This window comes from Corella eumyota, chromosome 6, assembly GCF_963082875.1.
Source record: "Corella eumyota chromosome 6, kaCorEumy4.1, whole genome shotgun sequence".
Classification (NCBI taxonomy): Eukaryota; Metazoa; Chordata; class Ascidiacea; order Phlebobranchia; family Corellidae; genus Corella; species Corella eumyota.
The window spans coordinates 515973-540608 of NC_137495.1; the positions used below are offsets into that span (position 1 = coordinate 515973).

General features: G+C 32.9%; 1 protein-coding gene and 1 non-coding gene across 2 annotated transcripts; both read right to left on the bottom strand.

Moving 5' to 3' along the window:
* Positions 1-128: 128 nt before the first annotated feature.
* Positions 129-24192, bottom strand: LOC145755580 (A disintegrin and metalloproteinase with thrombospondin motifs 18-like). Its single transcript, XM_082571819.1, has 24 exons — positions 23849-24192; positions 22572-22668; positions 18916-19253; positions 15513-15675; positions 13158-13462; positions 12930-13013; positions 10755-10911; positions 9778-9883; positions 8623-8760; positions 6859-7003; positions 6342-6443; positions 4468-4680; positions 3964-4078; positions 3752-3882; positions 3528-3651; positions 3349-3460; positions 3061-3202; positions 2370-2493; positions 1967-2093; positions 1658-1862; positions 1285-1458; positions 917-1195; positions 684-834; positions 129-239 (listed from the first exon to the last, which is right to left on the bottom strand). Exons 1-24 carry the CDS (start codon positions 23948-23950, stop codon positions 130-132), a joined length of 3744 nt encoding a protein of 1247 aa, XP_082427945.1. The 5' UTR covers positions 23951-24192; the 3' UTR covers position 129.
* Positions 2744-2815, bottom strand: Trnae-cuc (transfer RNA glutamic acid (anticodon CUC)). Its single transcript has one exon. It is a non-coding gene; the product is annotated as a tRNA-Glu (tRNA).
* Positions 24193-24636: the final 444 nt, after the last annotated feature.

Sequence of the window (24636 nt, forward strand, 5' to 3'; positions counted from 1 at the left end):
CACAGTGCTGTATTGTTAACGTCATCAGTGTAAGAATACGTCACAATCATGATGAAAATAACGTCATCGACATAGAAGAGCGCCTCGTTGCTCGCGCAGGGTTGCCGGATTAAATCTCAATATATTAAACTAATGTTTGGAGCAAGTTTGGCAACACTGGGTTCCGAAGTAAGTATGACTGCATTGACCGTGTTGTGGAACCAAGTAACACCACTTGAAGTTGTCTTTACAATCCACACCTACGTCATAATGGGGGTTAGTTAATAAATTGTAAAACTAAATTGACATGTATACAACTTCACTTAAGTTGAACCAGTAAATTCAGAAATAAATAAATATTTAATTTAGTTGAAAGTTATAAGTTAATTGACGGCATGGTGTAAGGGTTAAAACACTTGGTTTACTACATAAGGTCCTAGGTTTGATCCCCAGTGATCTCGTGCCATAGTGCCTTTAAGTAAAGCGCCATGAACAGTATAAACTTCTGCTGAGCCAACACTTAATCAGCAGCATAATTATCGAGCAAATATAATCTATAATATCCCAAACTGCCACAGGCAACTCGAGACTGCATGGCGTGGGGTAACTGATGTTATTCTATGTTAAGACTGTGAAGTTGACCTCACCACATCAAGTATAAACGTATACACAAAATTTTTTTTACAAATAGAACAACAACCTACCTGGGGTTGGTGTTGGTTTCGGACACTTATTCGTGTTACAAATTCTCTTGTTTATTGGGATCTTGATATTTGAACATTTATTCGAATGAATTCCACCCTCTAAACATTTCACCACCCTCCTTTGATGACCGCTTCCACACGTCACAGAACACTGCAATATGACGTCAGGGTTAATATTAAATTTCTTTGAATTGAAGTTTTAATATTTTATTTAAATTAAAAAAATAATTTACCTTATGCCAACTTCCTACTATCCACTTGGCTCCTCTTGTGGTATAAGTTCGTACTCTGGAGTTGATGACGTCAACTTTTGGTTTCGTGACGTCATTTTTTCTTTCAATAACGTCATTTTTCGGGCATTCCTGCGTGGAGCAAGATTTCTCAAGCGAAACTTCCGGTTTCCGGGCTCGACGACATTTCCGGTTTCCCACGGTTCGGTATCGTCCGTTTTTTCCCACGTAGCTACATTTCAGTTCACGTTTTTGTACTCCAGCGCCGCACGTGGCAGAACACTTTAAAAGAATAATGACGTCATAATCATGTTTGTTACAGTATTATAATGACGTCATTTAAACAGCTGGTAACAACAAGTTATATTTACCTGCTCCCAGGCGGTGATGAACCACTGATATTTTCTCTGGCAATATGCCACCAAACAGGATTGCCGTGGCCGTGGCTTGCTCTTTCGGTCACAAGCCTTGTTTCTTAATGTTTGGACACCACTGCGACAGTACACTGCCCGGGTTCGGTGGCCGCGACCACAAGTTTTAGAACACTAAAAACAAAAGCAAAACAATAAGTTGAGTTTTTTCTAATCATAACATTGAATTACAAGCTAAAGGGTTTCAGGTTCAAGCCGCACTAAAGCTACAATCTGCGCCCTTAAGCCCGGCGTTTTTAAATAGCGTAAACACGTCATAATAGCAAACTCATTTGTTCCAATTAATTATAAAACTATCACTTTAAAAACTTACCTTGGACCAAACTCCGGTGTACCACTGGGGTGGGCACGCCACCTTGTTGCAATCCCTTCTGCGCTCAGGTTTCTGTGTGGTGGCGCAATCGAGCTCCTGGGTGTAAACTTCACCCAGCGTCGTGTTCTTCTTGCAACTGACTTGTCTGCTTTGCGATCCTCCCCCACAACTTCGACTACACTCGCTCCATTCGCTTTTAATCCACCTACGTCATAATACAACAATGTTACGTCACAATTTAATCCATAGCAATTAAAATTTTCAGAAATTTGTCAAAAAAGTTTTAATTTTAATTAATTTAAAGTTTACCTGGCCGGGCAGTCATGCGTGTTGCAATGTTGCGTAACAATAGCAGGTCGTTCTACCCCGTTGCACATTTCGTCATCAACTGACGTCACACCGTTTTCTAAACACGTCATCAAAGAAGTTTGGGTTCCTAAAAAAAAAAAATTAATAAGATATTGTGACGTCATTATAAGTTGTTTATTGATCCAACGTCGCTGGTAGGAGAAGTTGTTCTAGAATTTGTGTTTTTAAACTCTTTGTGATTATAACAACAAACCAACTGTGACGTCATAGTGGTTATGTATAAGGAGAAGCAAAGCGTGGGAAATTCAACAAATTTGAAATTGATCAAAAATTAAAATTAGTTAGAATTAACTAGTTAATATTATTATTAACATCCTCATTAATTAGTTTATTAATTAATTACCTCCAGCGCACGATTTCGAGCAATCTCCGTACGTAAGGTCCCAGTTATAAGAGGGTTCAACTTTATGGGAGTTATCGGTGGTGTAAGAATAAGTTACTCCAGGATTACGAACAACGACCAAAATCTGTTAATTAAAATAGGTTTTGTAATTAGTGATTTAATTAATAATTAATTGTAATTTATATAATTGTTAATGGTGGTGTTTAGGTATGTATTAGCGTTTTATCGCGTTTTAAGAAGATTTTTAATATTTTGGAGACTAGCAGTAGTATTTTTAATTATCCTAATTAAAAATTTAGAATTTTTAAGGTAATTAATTTATTATTTCTCATTTAAAAATCGTTTATAGTTTTTAAAAACAAAATTAAAAAATGTTCCCAGACCGGGAATCGAACCCGGGCCGCGTGGGTGAGAGCCACGAATCCTAACCACTAGACCACCTGGGAAGCCGAGAACTTAGCGCGAAAGTGCGCTCTTAACCGCGTGGTTATATTGGCTTTCTTTTATTTAATTATTTTAAGTAGTTTTTTGTAATTAAAATTTTAAATTAAGTTTTTTAATTAAAATGTTATAATAATTCAAGGTTTATAATCTAGAAATGATTACATTTTACTTTAAAAAAAAAGTTGACTTTAAATATTTACCAAACTATCCCCCAAAAATACTAATTAATTAATTACTTAATTATTACCTCAATAATGACGTTTTCTTTAAGGGGTCCGGGTGTTGTTAATACTTCTGGTTTAAAAGCTTTTCTGTCGTAATACCATTTCGCTCCAGCGAATTCGGATTCTCCATAAACATCAACTTGCCAATTTCCATTCAAGTGATAACTAAAAAAAAAATTGATTTAATTAATTAGTTCCAATTCATTGTTAAGTAGTGTCTTAAACATTACGTATTTTACCATTGTTAAAGTGATTGTTCGATTTTTACAACAATAAGCATTGTTAGAACAATGGTGATTGTTACGACTTACTTGTTATACTGAGCAGCACTCTTAACTGCGATGTAACTGTGAGTACAACACCGATTTTCAGTAATTTTCACGCTCCGTGCTCCTTTAGGAATTTCAACAACTTGGTAATAACCTAAGAAATTAATTAATAATTAATTGAATTAGTTCAAAACTTTAATTTTTAACTAATTTTTACCCACCACTATTTCTGATATTTTCGGTGAATTCCCCAGTCACGTGATTACAAGTCGAATTGTCGCCGTTACAAACCCCACATGCGTCATAAGTCGCGTTCGAACCCAGTATGAAGTCACAACCAACGTGCTACAACATTATGACATCATTAGTTAAATCAATTGTGACGTATATTAGCGGTAATGGTTTTTTAATATATTTAAAGTTTTGACTATGACGTCACACTTACCTGACACTTTCCTTGGATGCATACATCATTACTTGTTGCGTCACAAGGGGTTCCATCGACCACGTGTTCACTCAACATATCAAAGAAATCGTATCCCTCCGCCTTACAAAGTAGTTCGCATTGGTCGCGTCCTAAACACGCGGAATAACATTTAAATTATGACGTCAGAATAGTAAATATTCTTGAGTAGAAAAACTCGAACTCAAACTCACCAAAACTTGAGTATTTTGTAAAGGGCACCCAAGTGAAATATCTTCTTCTGTAAGGTTTTGAGTCGTAAGCTGAGCATTGGGTTGACCTGAAGTCAGGTTCGCTTGCTGGGCAATCCTGTAAAGAAAAAATATAATTGTTAAGGGGTTGGCCATAAATTATTTGTCCTCGATGTGGGAAAGTCGAATGCGCGACTTAAACATAGAGTAACATCAGTTACTCCGACCCAGTCTCGAGTTGCCTGTGGCAGTTTGGGATATTATAGATTATAATTGCCCGGTAATTATACTGCTGATTAAGTGCTGGCTCAGCAGGAGTTCATGCCGATTATAGCGCCTTACTCAAGAGCGCTTTAGCATAAGAAAAGATCACTGGGGATCGAACCCCGGACCTCGTGTAGTGAAGCCAAGTAAGCTTAAAGAAGGAGCACTTTAGTTTTAAACACAAAATGTTCTAAATCTAAATCGAGGATAAACAATAATTAAAACACTAGGATACCAGCATACCTGTTTATTACAGAGTTGAAAAGTCTTGTCGACCCCCTCGCAATGTCTCCCCCCATACATCGGACGTGGGTTATTACACTTCCTCTCCTTGTATTGGACCCCCCGACCACAGGTGCGGGTACAAGGAGACCAGTCGCCGTAACCCCCCCATTGACCGTCGATCGCCTTCGGACCACTTGACCCAAATGGGACACAAAGACCCCGCCGACACCACTGTGAGGATAAAGTAAAATGTTGAGGATAAAGTTAATTGATTTAAAGTAAAAAGATTGACAAAAATCTTGGAGTAAAATCTAAGTTTACTTAGATTAAAACCTATTAATTTATTGTGATGTCATTAATAATGATGTCAGTAACATAATTTTTTTTTATTAATTACAAAGACAGAAATGGAAAAAAATCAAAAACCTTCTGCAAAGTTACTTTTTTGCAGAGACAAATGGCTATGACATCATGAAAATAAAATTGAATAAAAAAAATAATGAAAAAGATTTTAATATCCGGGTCTAATATCAAACTTATACAAGATTAGTCAAGCTTGTTAAATATGTGCGAAACTTATCGATATCGACCTCGGTGGTCTTCTATGATGTCATAATATCGTCCATTATTCGGCAATATTAAACTCGATTTGTCAATCAAACTTCAATTTCGATAAAAATCAACAAAAATTTGACTTTTTGATCACGAATTTTTGTTTTGTCATAATCATTTGATTATAAAAGGTGCGACAAAGCTATTAGTAACGTCATAATCAAAAGCAAACATCGCAATTTAAGGGTTTTGAAACGGACCGGTCGATTTGAACAAAAAATGAAAATAAATAAATTTAATTTAAAAATGTTAAAGTTGTGATTTTCACACAATTTAATATTTCTTAAAACTCAGTTAATTGTAACAACTGTGATTTAAAAGTCGTGTTAAATCTTTTTTTTAATGGTTTTTATTTTATTTTATGTCCTACACCTTTCACAGCTTTTAATATATGAAAGATTTTATGATTTTTTTGTCGCATTAGTGAATTTAAATAAAATAAAATTCCATTAATTTTCTTTTTTTTGTAACTTAAATTTTGTTGATTCAGGTTCGAACAAAAAGCTTTTATGTCGCAATAAACATTTTATTGTTCAAATCTTGTCACGCTAAATTATAAAATCTTTCAACGGGTCACGTGCCAATCACGTGACCCGCCACATGGTCACGAAAACCCTCCTTTAAAATTTCCAAGAAAAAAATTTGAAAAGTTTAATTTTAAACTAAAATTCAATTTTTTAATTAACTTAAATTTTGAAGTTAATTAAACTTTACTTAATTAAGTGTTTTAAGTTATTTTAATTTTGCAGAATAAAGCGACCTTGAACAACATCACAGACACAGTAGACAAAACGGGCATTCAGCGGTTACAATTATTCTATTATGACGTCACAAATGCAGGTGTATGACAGTGTCGAATTTAGAAATAAAATGCAACCGAAGTCGCGATAAAACTTTAATCCAAGATTGTTTTACATCAAAAATAAAACAACAACAGCGGTTTGGGTTTTAGTTTTATGTTAAAGTTTGATTCCAATCACTTATATTTATATTTTAAACTATTTGTATTTAAGCCCCTTTTAACCTATTATGTAAACTATTGCCTCTATTACTAACCCCCAACTAACAGAAGTTAGGGCAAGCAGAGTTGTTAATTAAATTAATTGTAGGGTTGGTGACAGCAAAGTAATAGATTACAAACTTAGAAAGGGTAGTGGTTTAATTAAATTTAAATAGTTAAAAAAGACAGGGTTATAGTTTAAGGTTAAGGTAGTAATGTAAGGACTTGCATAGTACGCACTGTTTTCTAAAGGTGTTTAAAGTAAATCAACTTTTCTTACCATTTGGTCTCCACAGAAAGTTCCCTCGGCAGCTGGCATGTACTTCGTCTTCCACACACTCGATCCCTCTCTCTGACACCATAATACCTTGCATACGTCCATCTGTATGACGTCATAATCATGTTTTAATATTTCTTAGCTTTTAGATTTAAAAATTCAAAATTTAACATGACGTTATTTATATAAAAATATAAAATTAACTATGATGTCATAGTAATACGAATCGAGCCTTTATCATGTTCAATCAGATAAACAAAAAAGTTCTCGAATTTAAGGAAATTTAATCTTTATTTCCAACTGTTTAAAGTTTGATAAAATGTTTTATGCGAAAAAATCAACTTTTCAGACCCAGGGTTGTCAAACAAAAACAACAATAAATTATTTATTCTTTGGAAACACTTATGCGGTTAACCAATCACAATCATCCATCAATGTCACGTGACAACTTGGGTTTAAAATTAAATAAATCAAATTAACTAAAAATGTGAGAAAGTTAATATAGGGTCACGTGACTTACCGGTTTATAGTTATATCGATGTTGCCCCCCGAATTGCCATCGGCATTGTGACGTAGCGTCGTACAGCTCCCCTGGAAGTTGTTTCGGAAAGGGGAGATTCCCGGTGGGATGGGGTGAGTTGTCGAGACAAATCGAAGCTGGGCTCCTATAGTAAAAAAAAAAAATTTTAAACATTTCTTTTTTATATCTATTTATCCTCGGTGTGGGATGGTTAACTTCACAGCCTAAACATAAAGTAAAATTTGTTACCCCGACCCAGTCTCAAATTGAATTTGTTAATTTGAGATATTACAGATTATAATTGTCCAATAATTATATTGCTAATTAAGTGCTGGCTCAGCAGGAGTTCATACCGTTTATAGCGCCTAACTCAAGGAAGCTACAGCATATAAGCAGTGAGGATCAAACCTAGGACCTTGTGTAGTGAAGCCAAGAGTCCAAACCTTGCATCCAACTTAATTATAAACAAAAGAACAAAAATGCAATCAAATTTAGTTTTAAAAAATGTTGAAAATCGCAGATTAGCAAAAACTTTTATCAATTTCCAAATCCTTATCTAAAGTGTTAAAACATTTAATCCCAAAATCGTTCCTTAAATTTCGCGAAAGCGCCGTCGAGTCTAAGAACTTTATCGAAAAAACTTAAACTTGGAAATTCGAGAACTGATAACAAAAATATTTCCCACAAATTCGAAATCTTTTTATCGCGGTTTCGTCCACACCTGATTAGCCGCAAATATAAACAATATCACGCGCGATTTCAATGGTGACGTCACAATCTAACGTTAGTTTCAAGCTGTATAGGTTGTTACGTCATAAATTTACATTTGTTTCAAGGTGTATATAGTATGACGTTACAAATGTTGCATTTTAAAATAAACACTATCAAGATAACGCGCGATCTCGATTCTGACGTCACAATTTTACATTTGTGTGAAGATGTATAGGTTATGACGTCATAGGTGTTGCATTGTTAGGTGCACGCGACATTTGACAGTTTCGACAAGTTGTTACGTGCTTTATCAAGCGCGACTAACTACGTCACGCACGAACGACAAAAAACAAACGTTCTATCGTGACGTCATAATACATCAACACGTGGTTGGGAAAAGTTAAAAAGAAAGTTGCAAAATTGAACTCAAGTTTTGAAATTAATTTTCTTAATTACACAGTGACGTCATTTAGCTAATTAGTTTTAATTTACTTTTTAACTTTTGCAAAAGTTTCGAAATTCCTGAATATTGTTTACATTCTAGTTTTGCAAATATATTATTCAAAGTAAAACAATTGTTAACAGAGTGACATTGTTACCCAACTGTGACGTAACAATCGACCCCAAACCCACTTTCGAGAACTAATTTCCGTTTCCAAGGTAACCCACAACAATCTCGTTTCCATATAAACATTAATATTTCCTCGTATCCATAATGTAAATATGTTTGTTGCAAAATATTCAAAGTGTTTGATTACGTCATAATAAGAAAGCGCGACGAACGTCGGTTTATATTTTAATTAAAAACGAAATAATGACGTCATAATATAAGACGACAATAACTATTATGAAGCAAACATACCGCCATTAATTTGTAACTATGACGTCATAATAAACGAAAAGCATTAATCACTTTTATGCAAAGGTGTCGTCATTAATTTGTAATAGTGACGTCATAGAACCGAGACGCGATATTAAAAATAAAATTTTAAATCTAACAAATCATCTCAATATTTCAAACAATATAAGTATTAATGACGTCATAATATTTACCTTATGAAGTCACGAAGAGCTTCCCTGCTGCAGGACGACCAGGTGAACACCCCGTTGTCCCCGTTGAGTGTGGGTGACATGATGTGGCCCCCTCTCTTGCTGCAGTAGTTACCCAGTCCATCGTGCTTCATCCCGATGCTGTGGATATAAAATATTGTGACGTCATAATTAGATTTATACAAAGTTACAATTTTGTGCATAAGTTTTTTTTTTATTATTACGTCATTATGACGTAGTTTATTCCGTCATTGTTACTTGATAGTCATGTAACAAATAAACTTTTAAAGATTTTTGACTTTTTGACCTTGACCTTATCGCATTAAAAGTTGGAAATAAAACCAAGTTTTAAAATTATTCCGCCAACAATAAGACGCCGAAGATGTCGACACTTATGACGTGACAATACTCAGTATTCACGGTTCAATTGTGACGTAACAATGCCCGCAAACATCAAAGTCAATTTAATCTTCAACTCGTTCAATAAACTTGACGCGTTTTCCTTTTGTTAAACAAACAAATCTTATTGTGACGTCACACTCGTTTCTTGTGTCAAATTTCGATAAAGTTTTGTTCAAAACCAACAAATCAAATCTAAACTTGTCAGCGAGGTCGAAGGTCAAATTTAAACGACATAAAAAGCATTGTTACATCACTTAAACCCATTATGGAATTTATTTTTAGTAAAAGTAGCGAATTTGGTCGGAAATGTGGAGTTGAAAGTTTAATTTTGCGTGAAATTCCAAGAAAGGAATCAAACCCCCGACCAAACGAACTCATAACCATGATAACCCAGCCCCCACTTAACTACGGATGACGTCACTTGTAAGAGAACGCATGACGTCAGATAAAGTAAGATAGGAAAAAATTATGTTTGATTTTTATAGTTACAAAATTAAAATCTTTAAAAATTAGATTTTATTTCGAGTTTTGGCGAATTTAGAAACTTTACAAATTGAAATTTTATGAAGAGTGCTTTAGAATACTTAAGTGTCGAAATAGTTATTTTGACTTGAGTTTATTTTCAGCATTTTGCTACTTTTTTAGACTTAAGTTACTGTCCCAAAAAAAAACTTTAAAAAAATATCAAAAAATTTGCAAAAATCGTATTTAAAATGCTTTTATGACCTAAGAACATGTGTGATTGTGACGTCATACCTGTGTCCAGTCTCATGAGCGACGGTGAACGCGAGACCCAATCCCATATCCTCGTTGATCGTACAACTATCATGTCTACTGCACATTCCTCCAATCTGGGCAAGACCTGTCAATCAAAAATAGATACAAGTTTAGCTCCGCCCAAGTGTCAATCAAAATAGATACAAGTTAAGCTCCGCCCAACTGTCAATCAAAAATAGATACAAGCTAAGCTCCGGCCCCCAAATGTGATTTAAAATTTTGAATTCACCCCAACTGTCAATCAAATATAACCCAATCGAGGCCACGCCTACCTGTCAATAAAGAGTGATAGTTAGGCCAGTCAAATTAACCCTGCAAGAAACTAAATCCCGCCCACCTGTCAATCAAATGTTGATGTTTTAAAACTGTGCCAACTTTTTCAAAATATTTGGATTATTTTATTTCTAAATCATTGCCAACATTATCACCACCTCTCCCAACACCCCCCACAAATAATTTCAATATTATTAAAAAATATCGAGGGAGGAAATATTTTAAACATTCCAATTTAACGCGCTGGAGGTCGCCACCATGGTTTGTGACGTCACACTTGGTTTCCTTAAATTGAGCCAAACTTGCAAAAAAATGTGTTGGAAAAATATTTGTAGACTTGGATTTAATATTCGGAATAAATTTTTAATATCAATTTTAAATCGAATTTCAGGGATAAAAAGTAAGGAAAAAGCTACTGTTATTAAAATATTGAACTTAATTAATAATTTAGATTATAATGCATTCTTGAAACCATAACAACTTAATTTAATTATGGAATTTTAAACATCAAAATACAATTAAAATTCTGCAACTCTGCGCTTTTAGAATAAGTAATAATTGCAACTTTTGTATGGATATAATATATACACCGTTTTATATAATTACATACATACAAAAAAGTGCGTTAAATTTAATAATAAAAACATTTTGTAATAAAAAAGGTAAGAACTTAAACCACCTACCTAAAGTCTCGCATGGCGTGTTCTTATTGGCGCAGATATTGATGCCAGTAAGTAACACAGAGTGGTCGGGTCTTTTACCATTAGAGTGGTTGTACTTGTACTGCCATCTACAGAAGTTACCCAATGATACATCAGCTTTGTGCCCCAAATCTAAACCCTAGAAAAAAGAATTTGTCGTCATTAAAATTATAAATATCCGATAATTAAACTGCTAATTGTTTTTTTGGCTTAGCGGAGGTTTATAATGTTTATAGCGCCTTACTCAAAGGTGCTACAGCATGAGAGCAGTGGGGATTGAACGTAGCACCTATAAATAATAAACAAAGTTTCCCAATTTTACAAAAAACTTAAAAATCAAACAAAAAATTCCATTCTTTTAATAAAGTAACAAAGAGAAAACTTTACTGCACAACATCATGGTTGTAAACGTCTCGTTTTACTCTTTTAAAGATTAACCAAATAATCGTAAATTGTTCAACTAAACCTTGTTATATTGTCTGCAAACAACTAACTTTATGATGTCACAAACAACATGTTGTTTAGTCGCGAACTAATCCTAAAACGAACTTGAGAATAATAATGCGATGACGTCACAAGGTCAAGTGACACTCGGTGACGTCATGTGAATGTTGTCGTGATTCAGAATGTGCATTGTCGCTGCATTGTTGACGTAACAATGAAAACAATGAAGCGAGAAACTTTAGAAACTTGTAAATATTTTTTCGCTGGGAAAAATTTCATTAAATTTTTTTGTTAACAACAAGTCACGTGTCACAATAAAATTAATCGAGCGTAAACTGATTGTGACGTAGGAGGTTAAGGATCAGAGAAGACAGATTGAAAATTGGCGGAATTTGTTAATAACCATCTGCCCCGTCGCGCGCCTTGTCATTATGACGTATTACACGGAGTTATAACAACGTTTCTTTGATCCGCGTTCACGGCCAAGTTTGCAGATGTTTTCTATGACGTCATAATCCTCATTTAGTCTCGGTGTCCCAGGGGGTCACAGTAGACAAGGTATTGCGGGCGGAGGAATACATTAGAGTATAATACATCCATCCGCGCTTAATATTATGTTTCCTTTCAACAAGTCTTAAAGAATTATTTAAATATCAAGAGTGTTTGAATGTTTTTAACCTAAGTTAGGTTTATAATCAAGTTTGTTAAATATAATTCTAGACACCTAAGCGTTGAAACATCACAATCCGATATTAAACCCCAAATTAAAAAAGACCAAGCACTACATTATATTTTTTAACGCAAAAAGCCCTAACAAAATCCACAAATGTACAGGTACAGGTAAATTTACAAAATTACAATACAAAATGTTCTGTAACGAACACCATAAACTAAATAAAATTACACATTATTCAATCCAAAACTGGCAAAGTCAACTCAATGCTGTTTATCTTGAATAAGGCAAAGTGTACAAGCTTTATGGTAACAAATATTCGACATCCAAGCATTTCAATCTAGGTTTCAAATGCAATTATAAAGTAGCTAACACTGGCCAATCTGTACCTTATATTATTTAACGCAATAAACCTTAAAAAATTCACAAAAAATGTACAAATTAGTCAAATGCTTTTATATTGCTAGCAACAAGACAAGGATAAAACAAACACCAAAATAATTTAATTTTAACTGGCAAAGTCAACTTGAGACTGGGTCGGGGTAACAAATGTTACTCTATGTTTAGACTGTGAAGTTTCCACACTAAGGATAAACATTATAAAACAAACAAACTAGAATCTTCAGAGTAAACGTTCCAATATTTACACAAATTATTTGCATACAAAAAACTTAGTTAAATTCCGTGAAAAGTTGTAAATCTTATTACAGAATCATCACCAAACGTTAAACATACCACAGATAAACCGTGTTTCATATTATCCCAATATTATTACAAAACATCAATATCAAGGCGTTACAACATACCATAGCGGTATTTGTTAAACACACAAACGGCATTGTGACGTCATAAACAAAATCCGCGAACGACCACGATTTAGAATTTTATAAACATTTTTGAGGTTGAATTTAAAGTTCTTTCAACATTTTAAAACAACGAAAACCTTTTCAAATAAACTGAAATAAATTACAAAATAATTCTTAATCTTCAAATATTTGTTCAAACCTCAAATATTCGAACAATTTTAACAACTTCCAAACCTGGTTATCCTCAAGTAATATTAATCCAACCAACACCACGTTAATCTCACCATCCAGGGTTCGATCCGCGAACAAACCAAACACCTACAAGAAAATAATACAATAGTTAGTTGTGACGTCATAATACAACACAAAATGACGTTCCACTGCAAAAAGTTTTAGTCAAAGCGTTAATAATTCCAGCACAAATTGTGATGTCACAACCAGGAATAATGACGTCACACTTACCATGTTCATGACCGTGAGTACGTAGGTCGTGATGTCCCTGTTATCACGCTCGTGATTCGTGATCATCTCACGATCGACCACCACCAAAGTTTCGATGTTTTTCACCTCGGGACGTTCCTGATGTTGTCGTATTGTGACGTAGTTGTTCATCCCATAACTCGATGACGAAATACTTCGACGCTTACGAGATTGTTCTATGACGTCATCACGTGATTCAGTGACGTCAACATCTTTAAGTTCAAGTTTTCCGTCCGAGAGGATTTTTAAGATTTTGTCGTTCGGGGATTTTGGGATCGCGACTGGATCTGGAAATACAAAAAAATCTATTGTGACGTCACAATTTAAACCCGCGAATGAGCACGATTAAAGATTTTATAGTCCGTATAACAATAGGATCTATTCTGATAGTCTATTAATATTCCGAAGCTGTAAAAACACACCAATTGGTCAAGTATTATAAACAGTCGGATTTATTGATTATGACGTCACAGTAGCGAACAAAGGATGAAGTTTATTAACAAAGCAGAAGTGGGGGTGGGAGGTTTAACGAGCGACCTCACGCGCAGTTTTAATATAAACTTTATCGCCAACTCCGAGCACCATCGCGACGCTCATAATCGTTGTGTTTGTGACGTCAGAATAAGAAACCATACAACTTCAAATTTTCTTTTTTTGATTATGACGTCATAACGAGCATTGGTGCAGTAACAATTAAGGAAAAGTGCTTGAAAGTCGCCGCTTCCGTAGTTGTACTTATAGCTAGGAAAGTAAAAACACTTCACCCTTGAACAGCGAAGTCCATTACTTTAACCTAGGTAGTTAAGTGAAAGGGTTGGCGACAGTTTATAAAAGTTGCCGAACTTAATTCGAGTCCAAAATCAACAAAACTTTCAAACCTGCCGCAACTTAAAACAGTTTTAACGAGGTTGTTTAAAAAAGTTCAACTTTGATGGCCTCGTTAACTGATCACGTGGTTTTCAATAAATTATGACGTCACTATGCAGGGTTTGTTATCGGCGGGATCGCGCGAAATCGTTTGAAATAATAAATAAATTGTTGGAAATTATTTTGGGCGTTTTTAACTTAAAACCTGCTCGACCAGCTTAACCAGAACAGTTTTTCGCTTTTTAATAATCACATCATTATTACGTCATAGTTATTGGCGGAGTAATACGATATTTTAAAACTATTTGCTTTCGCGCACACTTCTACTATGAGACGCAATGACGTAATTAAGTCTTTTATAAAAAAAAAAAACTAAAAACAAAAGAATTTAAAAACCTTTTGATAAAAAAGCGAAAAACAAGAAAATTAAACGAAAAAAATGAATCATTTTTAAACATCAAACTGAAGTTTTGTTTACAACCTTTTACTTATCGACAAATCGCATTATCACCTGAGCTATTATGACGTAATAGTCGTGTATCGCGAGACAGAAGGTCTATTCTCGATGTTTTGATGAAAACTTGAGATTATCTCGAACGTAATTGTTTAGAATTCGACAAAACATCAAAATAAAGAATTCTAAATTTACCTCGGTTCTGTAATGCGGTTAAATTAGCCTGAAAATCTTATTCTAGAACGAATTTATTCGAATTTTGACACTTTCTAATCCAATTTGGATCAAAACCTGTTAAATTGGGTCACCCAAAACATAATTATGACGTCACAAATATGGTGAAAAGTGATTGTGAGGTGATAGTCGTGTGATGTGACATCACAAACAGGTGAGAACAATTAGGTTGGAAGATCGATGAATTTTGATTTTGGTAAAATTTGTTGTTGTTTCAAACAACCCAAATAAAAGGGGGTATTTTGGGGGTAAATAAAACAACGTGGGGTCTTGTTTATACTGAGGATAAACAATTATTCCTGTGTGGTTTAAAAGTTTATAAATAATTATTATTTCTAACCGCAGATGATTCTCGCGTTCAACTAATTTCCCAACAAACACCTTAATTATGACGTCACAATCATAGAGTTGTCACGCGATAAAAGTAGCGAAATTAATCGGGTTTTAATAATCTGGGATTTGGTGGCGGGGAGAAATAATTAATTGTTGAAAATTAGAAGTTAACTTGTTATTATAAAAGTGGCGACGCCGCGCGACACTCGAAAATGGACAATCGAGCATTATTACGTGTTTCAAACCACAATCAACGTGTTCTACACACTTTGTAAACTCGCGCGCGATTAACAATTACACTTGTGACGTCATAACCGGTGTAAAACCTAACCCCGAGCACTCCTGCGACTATTAACATGCATGAGGCCATAATGGATAATAATTGTTACGTCACATCGACTAAATAACACTTGCAACTATAAATATATATGACGTCATAATTAACTTACGCTTTCGCTTCTTCCCGCAGTAGTGGAGGGGATGTTTTGATTTATCGTGTCGTCGGGGTCGATAGATGACGTGGGGGTGATGGGAGGATGGAAATGTGTGGTTGACGTCACGAGGGATGGGTTCGAGGAAGAAATCGTCGTTCGGGATGCGAAGAAGTCCAGTCTAGAATAAAAAATGAAAAGTTAAAAAAAACTCAAAAATTTAATAAATGTTTTAAAATATCTGTTAAAAACAAACTAAATAAAATTTGGTTCTAGTTTAACTTTAGAACCCTGAACTAAAATACCAATCTTAACTTGGTTTGTAGTAAAGCACAAACTCAGTAAAAGTTACAACAAGTTACTAATAAAATATTAAAAACTTACGCTTAAACGTTTTAAAACATAATACAACTATGGCGATATACTAAGAAAAATACGAAAACAGAGGCTCAAAACATATCTATACGCCAAGCACTTAAGCCAAAACTGCAGCAAAAGAGCAATTTTTAAGTAGACCAACAGTGGCTTTAGTTTGATGCCCCAAGAAAATGCACTAAAAAGCATTTAATTAACGAATGCAAGGCAAAGCCCGCGTTAGGCAACTCGCATAAGAACGTTACACAACGCAACCTAAAAGTTAAACATATATAAATATATATATATAACATCAAACGATTGGGTATGAAAGATACAAATTTTACATTTCCTTTGGCTATTTTAAGTAACGTTTGGTTTATTTATTTAATTTATGAGTTCAAACGATTCTTAACATCAACAAAATCCATTAAAATCAAATATTTTTATTATTTTCATCTTTTTGTTTGTTTTTTAAATCCCATTAAAAATCAGAAACTCGACGTCCCTGATTTAACTCGAATTAGATTCAAAACTTTTCAGGTTTTTTGCTAAATTAAATCACAAAACATCAAAGTTTCATCTACAAGGTGGTCTTGGGTTAAAAAAATAAACAAAAATAAAAATATAAAACTTTAAACTCAAAAAGGCCAATTTCCAAGAAAAATCTGCATTTATACAACGATTACGTCATTTATAAATGACGTCACTACATCCTAAACGTTTCTAAAAACCAAAAATGAAAAAAAGGGTTAAATTTCGATTTAGAACAGGTGTATAAGTACAATGGCGGAAGAATACATATAAAATACAAAGGCGGATGAATATGTGTCGATTATCACTTAGCGTAAGAAACAGGTGCGCAAGAAAACCTTTAATTTTGATAATTCCCGCGCGAAACCTTCAAAGTAGCGAATTTGGGGGCACAATCGATAGTAAAGAAGAGCTATTGTCGCGTTTAAATAGCAATTGTGACGTTTTAATAAAAATAAACGCTTAAACGAGATGTATCGAGCAATTAAGGCGGGGTAACTAACTTAAAAATTATGTCGTCGAAAATAGATGAAAAAACTCAGCCGCGATGTCATTAGCCCGCGCGTTAAGATGCAGCAAATCTTATAATCCACAAAACAACATTATGACATCATAATCACCTAGTATGATGGGTGATAATAGGGCAATAAACGGCCAAGTTCGAAATTAAAGATTTCGGGATATTTAATTGAACTGGTTTCCTTCCTTATTGTATGCTTGTTGAACAAGAATAGGTATTGTGACGTTATAATTAGCTCACAATCGAAATTGTGAACTTTATATTTGTCCCATTAACCGACTTAATTATCGAGTTAATTTTTAATTTAAATTGAATTAAATGAATGTTTATACCATTTTATGTAAACTATTAGGCATATTAATTAATAAATATTAAAGTTTTTATCAATAATTATTTAAAACTTGTTAAAAATTAAAGTTGAAACTTTTTAAAATGATGACAATTTAAGCTTAAATTTAGGTCACAAAAATTCAAATATTTGGCTTAAAATTGGGGTTTTAGGAGAATATTTTGAATTACTGTAATCTGTCGTGAGAGAACAAAAAATTTAAATTCTCACAATTTCCTAAACTCCTCATTTTATTGGAAATCAGACAAAATGTGGATTATTAACTTTTTTAAATATCCTTTTTTGGAGTTGATCTTGACATAATAATCGATGTATTGTGACGTGTAATGCCATCGAAATACCTTTTAAATATCGCGATTAAAAAGTTTAAAAAAATTAAATTTATTTTTAGATAGATTTAAAAATTAAAAATTGATTTTTTTCAACCCCTAACCTCGGCTCGAAACTAATTAATTCTGCGGGAAATTAACAATTTCAGTCCCGGGCATTTTGCGAACATTTTTACCTTTTAAAAAATGACGTAATGTGTAAATATTACGTCATAGAAAACAACAAGTGCCCTTGATTGTTGAAAATCGATTGAACGAAGTTTTTTCTTTGTTTTCATTGTTAACAATCACAATTTAATTATAAACGACAAACGAGCTATTATGACGTAACATGAAAGTAATTTAAGGTAGTTCAAAGCAGAAGTCAAAATAAATATTCGATTTCAAAGCAATCCTTGAACTTAAATCCTTAAAATAATATTCAATATAAAGCAGAGGTCGTCCACATTTAGAACCAAATTATTTTCTTAATCCAAATTAGTTTTATTCCCAGCAACCTCGCAGTGATGCCAATTATTTTATTTTTAATTAACAGTGCTGCCAACCTATTTATTTTAATTAACAGTGCTGCCAACTGTTTTATTTTTAATTAACAGTGTTGCCAATTTTTGTTTTTAATTTACAGTGATGCCAACTATTTGTTAAATCAGCAGTGTTGCCCTATTTATTTGATAAAATTTATTTTAATAATAAAGTTGAATTAAAGCGCTCAACTTGGATTTTAGTTTGCAAAATTTTACTTTGATCTTTAAATATTTTAAAATCATCCGAGCGTGAACGTAAACAATTTTTCCCGCAAAATAATCGCCCTTGAAAGCGATCCTCGTAATTATCTTGATCCTAATATTGCAGTTACATTGTGACGTCATACGAGGTAACAATAGACGCCAAAATTCGGATGAAATTTCGAGAATTTTAAATCTGGATAAATATTCGATTTAATAAAGTTGTTTCGATTTAGGGTAACAATATCCCAATGTGACGTCACAATGGACCAAGGTGGTATTTGAACAAAAGAAATTGTGACGTCACACAAGGCCACACACCTGTAAATTATCTTAAACAAAGCAGAAAAAAAAATTGAGAAAAATTCTATTAATAAAAATACAAAAATATTGAATTCTAGAACAACGTAAAAAGTTGACGCAAACGACGCGAACGTGAGAACGACGGCGACCACGTGCGTGAGAAAGTTATTATAACATTTCTATGTCAATTTTTAAGATTTCTATTGTCTAATCATATCAATCACAATACCACAACATTTGGTTGTGACGTCATAATCTATCAATCTAAATGTCATCGAAGTTATTTTAAGAGAAACAATCAACTCACCAATCCATCGCACGTGCTCACAGCCACCGAAGCGTCGCGATGTGACGTCATAACGCCTTGATAATGACAATCGAGTCCATCAGCGCGTTCAGTTATTTCCTTGTTTCCGGTTTTCCGTTTCACCGAAAAATCCTCGGAAACTAATTTCTCGTTCGCCCTCAAGTGGAGCTGAAAGTCGTGTCCGAAGCCGGAGACTTTAAAATGCAATTCCTCGATCTCAGGCGTGATGACGTCATCTTTATCGGTGGTGGTGACGTCACGTCGAAACCGATGTTGCACGTGGTGTGACACGTGACGTAATTGCTCGTCAATTTTCGACGGAATCACCACTTGGAAATCTGTGAAAATAAATGATAGCTTTATGACAATACCCGGCATTGTTACGTCATATACAGGTGGCGGTGGTCACGTGATCGCATATTTGTTTATGGTGAACGAAAAAGCGCGACTTTAACCGCGCACCATTGTGACGTAATCCCAGAGATTTTACGCATGGCTGACTCTCGTTTACATTTAAGTTGACAATAAATTTAATTTAAAGAAATTTATTTTAAAGATTTCCGAAAAGATTTAAAATAAAATCTGATAATAACCCAGCGTTAAATAAACTTTAAATAACTAATTTAAAACACGACTAAAACAGGATATTTAAATAAAAAACAGGTATCAATATCAGCAACATAATCACAAAATATTAATTAATTTTTAATTAATAATTAAAACAAAAATTGATTCAAAAAAATCCAAAATTTGCCCCGAAAATTCAAAACCGATAATTTATATAAAACCACCAACTTATTCTTTGTTTGCGTTTGTGTGCAAACACTTTGGCGTTTGTGACATAACAATAGAACCGATTGTTCAACAAAGACAAAAAAATCTCAATCTCGTTAAAAATTTCAACTCAAATAAAAACTAATTTCAAACTTCAATTTAAAGTTATTAATATGCTCGTTATGACGTCATAATGTTGTGATAATGACAAATAATTTATCAATTGTTTTATAAACACGTCACAATGGATTAAGAATTAGAAGTTTTAATTAAAGCTTTCAGGTCGCGATGATCAGTCATGCGCGAATAAAAACGTCAGCTCTAAAAATAAACTGACGTCATCGCAGAAGGGGAATCACCTTCCATTCATAATACCAAAATATTCGAAATTTCGTCAAAAAAAATCTTAAAATCGACAAAACTTAACTAACTACGTCATTAAATCATAAAATCGATAACCGATTGTTACGTCACATCCAACACGAAGCGTTAACGAAGCATGATGTAATGTTATTATGACGTCATAAAGGAAACTGGAATTAATGAATCTGAATGATTTTGATTTAATTTCCAGTTTCCGCGATTTAGGTTCATACGGTTGTCATGGTAACAATTATCAAACGTCTACGTCACAATGCTCAACAATATTTTAATAAAAGTTTCAAGTTTTTGTTGTCGTTATTCGAAATATTCGTGTTTTGGATTTAATTTCAAAAGCGATTGTTTTGCAACAAACAGAAACTATATCCAACTATGACGTCACAATATCGATTAAGATAAAAATTGTAGCAAAAATGTTTTAATGCGATATTATTACAACCCAACGATCAATTTACGAGAAGTCGTTAAAAGTTGAATTTGGCGACGGATTTGTTGACAATCAACATCGAGAACGGAAAACTTTAAAAAAACGAATATGACGTCACAATTTAAACTTTCTTGTAACTCGATCCCGTGTATTACTATCTGCATTCGTTTATGACAAAATATAACCCAAATAGATTGATAATGACGTCATAAACAGGTATTTTTATCGATATTTAACCTCACACAATGACCCATTGTTCCGTCATAAACCGTTTACACTTGACTGCACACGACCGCGGCGAATATTAAAGACCTGTGACGTCATAATCGAAATAGCCAGGTGAATTGTCCATAACAAGGGGTCGTCCCACACGATTGACCACAAGCTAAATACACAGTATTCATCCGCCAACAATAATAATCAAAGTATTCATCCGCCATTAGAATCCATCAATTTATCAAATTAATGTATTTATCCGCCGCACAATAATTTACCCACAATATTTATCGATGTATTCATCCGCGAACAACAAGTAGTTCCAATGATCCATGTTAACTAATGATCCGTATTTAATCTGTTTTTGTAGACATTTAAAAGTTTTTTATTTAACATATCCATCCGCTGTTTAAATTAATATATTCTTTTTTTACTCTAAATAATATTATTTTATAAATAATATTATTTTAAATATGAACACTAATTAACCATGATTTAATTATTATTTTAAACTATCTAATAATATCTTTTTTTGTTCAAAATTATTTTAAATTAACTTTTCCAACTACAGACAAAGATAAACAACTAGAACAAAAGTTCTAATTATAGAACAGCAAGGTCATAGTTTATATAAGGACCTTAAACTCACAAAGACTCAAGTAGCTGGTTTAAATAAAAGAAACAAACCCCGCATTAAACGGTGTGAAAATACAACAAACTAAAAATGACTCAAAATGTTAATTGTGTTGGAAAAAAAACGATTTTTGACTTATATTTAAATTCTAGAAATCGATCCAACAAATTGTGACGTCATAAACTAAAAATTCACCCAACGACGATTCTCAAAAGTTATAAAAATTCCAAAAACCCCGAAAAAGACCAAATTTGACACCTTCTATAGTGACGTCACAATCGTTAATGTTGCAATATAATAGAACAAACAAAGAAGGGTAAATAACCGCGATCCTGAACTGTAAATATTGTCGACAATTATTGAAGTGGTGTAAAGAAATTTAAACTCTGATATAAGCGAGAGTTGTCATCATTAAAAAGATATTAAACTACAAAGGTTGTACATTAATGGTTAACAATATTAAATACCAAGTTATATTGCCCTCGATATATTAGAAGACCTGCCCCGATTCTGACTTTTTTACGAGTTTTAAGCTAAAAATAAAAACCAAAATGCGGCAGAATTACACTTAATTATACAACCTAGCCTATTATCAATATTGAATATTCATTTTAATACATTTAATTAAACCAAAAAAGGCCAAAAAATTATTGTATTAAATTATTTTTTATCGTAATACTTTTTTTTGCCTATTCTTATGATTATACATTATTTTATTAGCTTTTATAGGCCAAAAAAATGTTCCAAAATTGTTTAATTATTTGCTTTTTTTAGTTAATGCTTATAAGCTTGATGTTAGTTTTACTAAACAATAAAAATAAACTCAATTCATGTTAAATCATGATAACAATCAGTTTTTATAAACCACTAAACCTGTGGAACTCAGAAAATAATATTTTCCTTTATTATAAGGATACACACAAAACAAACGAGATTTTTTAAGTGATAATTTGACTTAAAACTTATATCAAAACAAAACCTAACGTAAGGTTTTTTAAATCAATATTTTTTTACTAAAAACAAACCACAAATTTACTTAAAATCGACCAAAATTTACAATAAATAAATAAACTTAATAAACACATTAAATAAATAAATAAAACACGTCAACAGTTAAACATTAAGTTACCAAAGTCCAATAAAGCTTTTAAAAAACATAAAAACTAAAGTTCGAAAAAATTAAAGTTCGACTGCTTTAAAGACATGATATAAAAGTGAAATTACCTTCTAAATGCTGGTGTGTTGTCTCACTTAAAACTTGGTGTAAATGATGATGGTGTTTGGTGTAATGTGATGGCCAGGTTCGTCGGACATTTGCGCACTAAAACATAGAAATAAAGTTGCGTTAGTTTGCACGTAGAAAAACTAAATAATAACATTAATAAACAGTTTATTTTTTTAGTATAAATTATGCAAACTGTTAAAAAATATTGCATTAATACGTTAACGTAACTTCAGTTTTTAATAATTGTTAAAATTTACTTAAAAAATGATTTGAAGAAACGATTTTTAACACTATAAAAATTTAAAATTATTATATATATAAATTGATAATAAATTACGTAAAATGTTTGCAAAATATATTACAAACCCCTTAACGTAACTTTAGCTTTAATTATTCATTTAAATTTAGTTAAAATCTAATTTAAAAAGCGTTTTGTAACACGAAAAGGACTTGTTTGTAATATATTCACACAGACTTTAAAGTCCATCCACAACTTAGATAATTACAACTACTTGTTCGAAGTAGGTTTTATCTTTATTCTGTCACAAGATATAAACCACATATGAAATATTTAAGCGCATTACGGCATGATGACGTCATTAAACTTGGAATTAAATGCATTTAATCATAAAGTCGACATTTTGGATCACTTTTTTTTTTAATTTTAAATTTTAAAAGATGATTTTAATTTTTTTTTTTGAAATTTTTTTTTTGATTTTTTTATGTTTTTTAAATCTTTAGATTTTTAAATTTTTTCCAACGATGATTTTTACTTTTTTTACAATTTTCACGTTTTTTACGCAACCGCGAATAACGTTCTCACATTTTCTCATCAACTTTAACATGTAAAAACCTTTTACACTTAAACCCCTAATTCCCCCCGTTTTCTCACCCACGCACGGATTCTAACCCTCCAAATTAACCCACCATAGTTTAACCCACTTTAAAAGCCCCATTCTTCTATAATTATCGATTTCTGTTATTTTAAAAGTTTATTGGATTATTTATGCAATTGACTTTTGTCTAGACGTAATAATGAGCTCGTGTGACGTAATAATTCAATGCCGATCGTCGAAGTCGTTAAGTCGTTCGAACAAGTAATTTTATCGCTTTTTTCATTGTTTTAACTTTTTAGAATTTAAAAACTTTTAAAATTTTAAGTTTTGCAATAAAAAAGTTAAATTTTAAACGTAACATTTCGAGCGCCTTCACCATATTAATCTCTGCTTCAACTTATAATTGCAATACTCAAACTTAATCTTAAACTCAAACTTACCTTTGTAAAACTCAAAACATTTAAGATGAGAAAAACTAAAAATCCAAATTCGTAAACTTCGAAGAATTTTGATCCCGTTCGGCGGCTTTTTAATCCCAACATCGCCGCAGATGACAAAATAATTCCCCGATGTCGATGTTTTGTTGAATGCAGTTCTGGATCGAATCTCGCGCGATGTAACCAGTTATAACAATGAAAATGCAGTCGCGCGAAGCAATCTTCTTCTAACTATGACGTAACAATGCAATCGCGTTTAACAAATCGTAACACACGATCTATCCTAACCACCTGCAAGTAGAACCTAAAAGAAATATTATTCCGCATACGAAAATAGTTCCAACGACCCTGTGTCTTATGTTTGCGTAACAAAGCATACATTATGACGTAAATAAACATAAATCGCGCCTCCCGCGAAGACAAAAGTGTCAACGAAATTTGTTTAATCAACTTTCATTAAAGCACCTTCGCGCGACGAAGCTAATATGACATCACAAACACTGTATTGTTAACTGACTTTAACCCTACACTAAATAGGAGAGAGGCACTCGCGACCGAGAAAAGAAGGCTCTCTCGTTTTGTAGGTTCAACAAAATCTTAATATTTGCGAACAAACTTTTAACATAAGTTTAAGAGTTAATAGTTTAACGGTAAATATATTGAGGGCCTTATAAAACTTTACCTATTAACCTGAAGCTATTCCAGCACCAAAACAAAAGTAATTTAGACGAAATTTGCCACAAAATTTAATAAAATATCCAGGTAATTAAGACAAACAATTTTCTATAGAT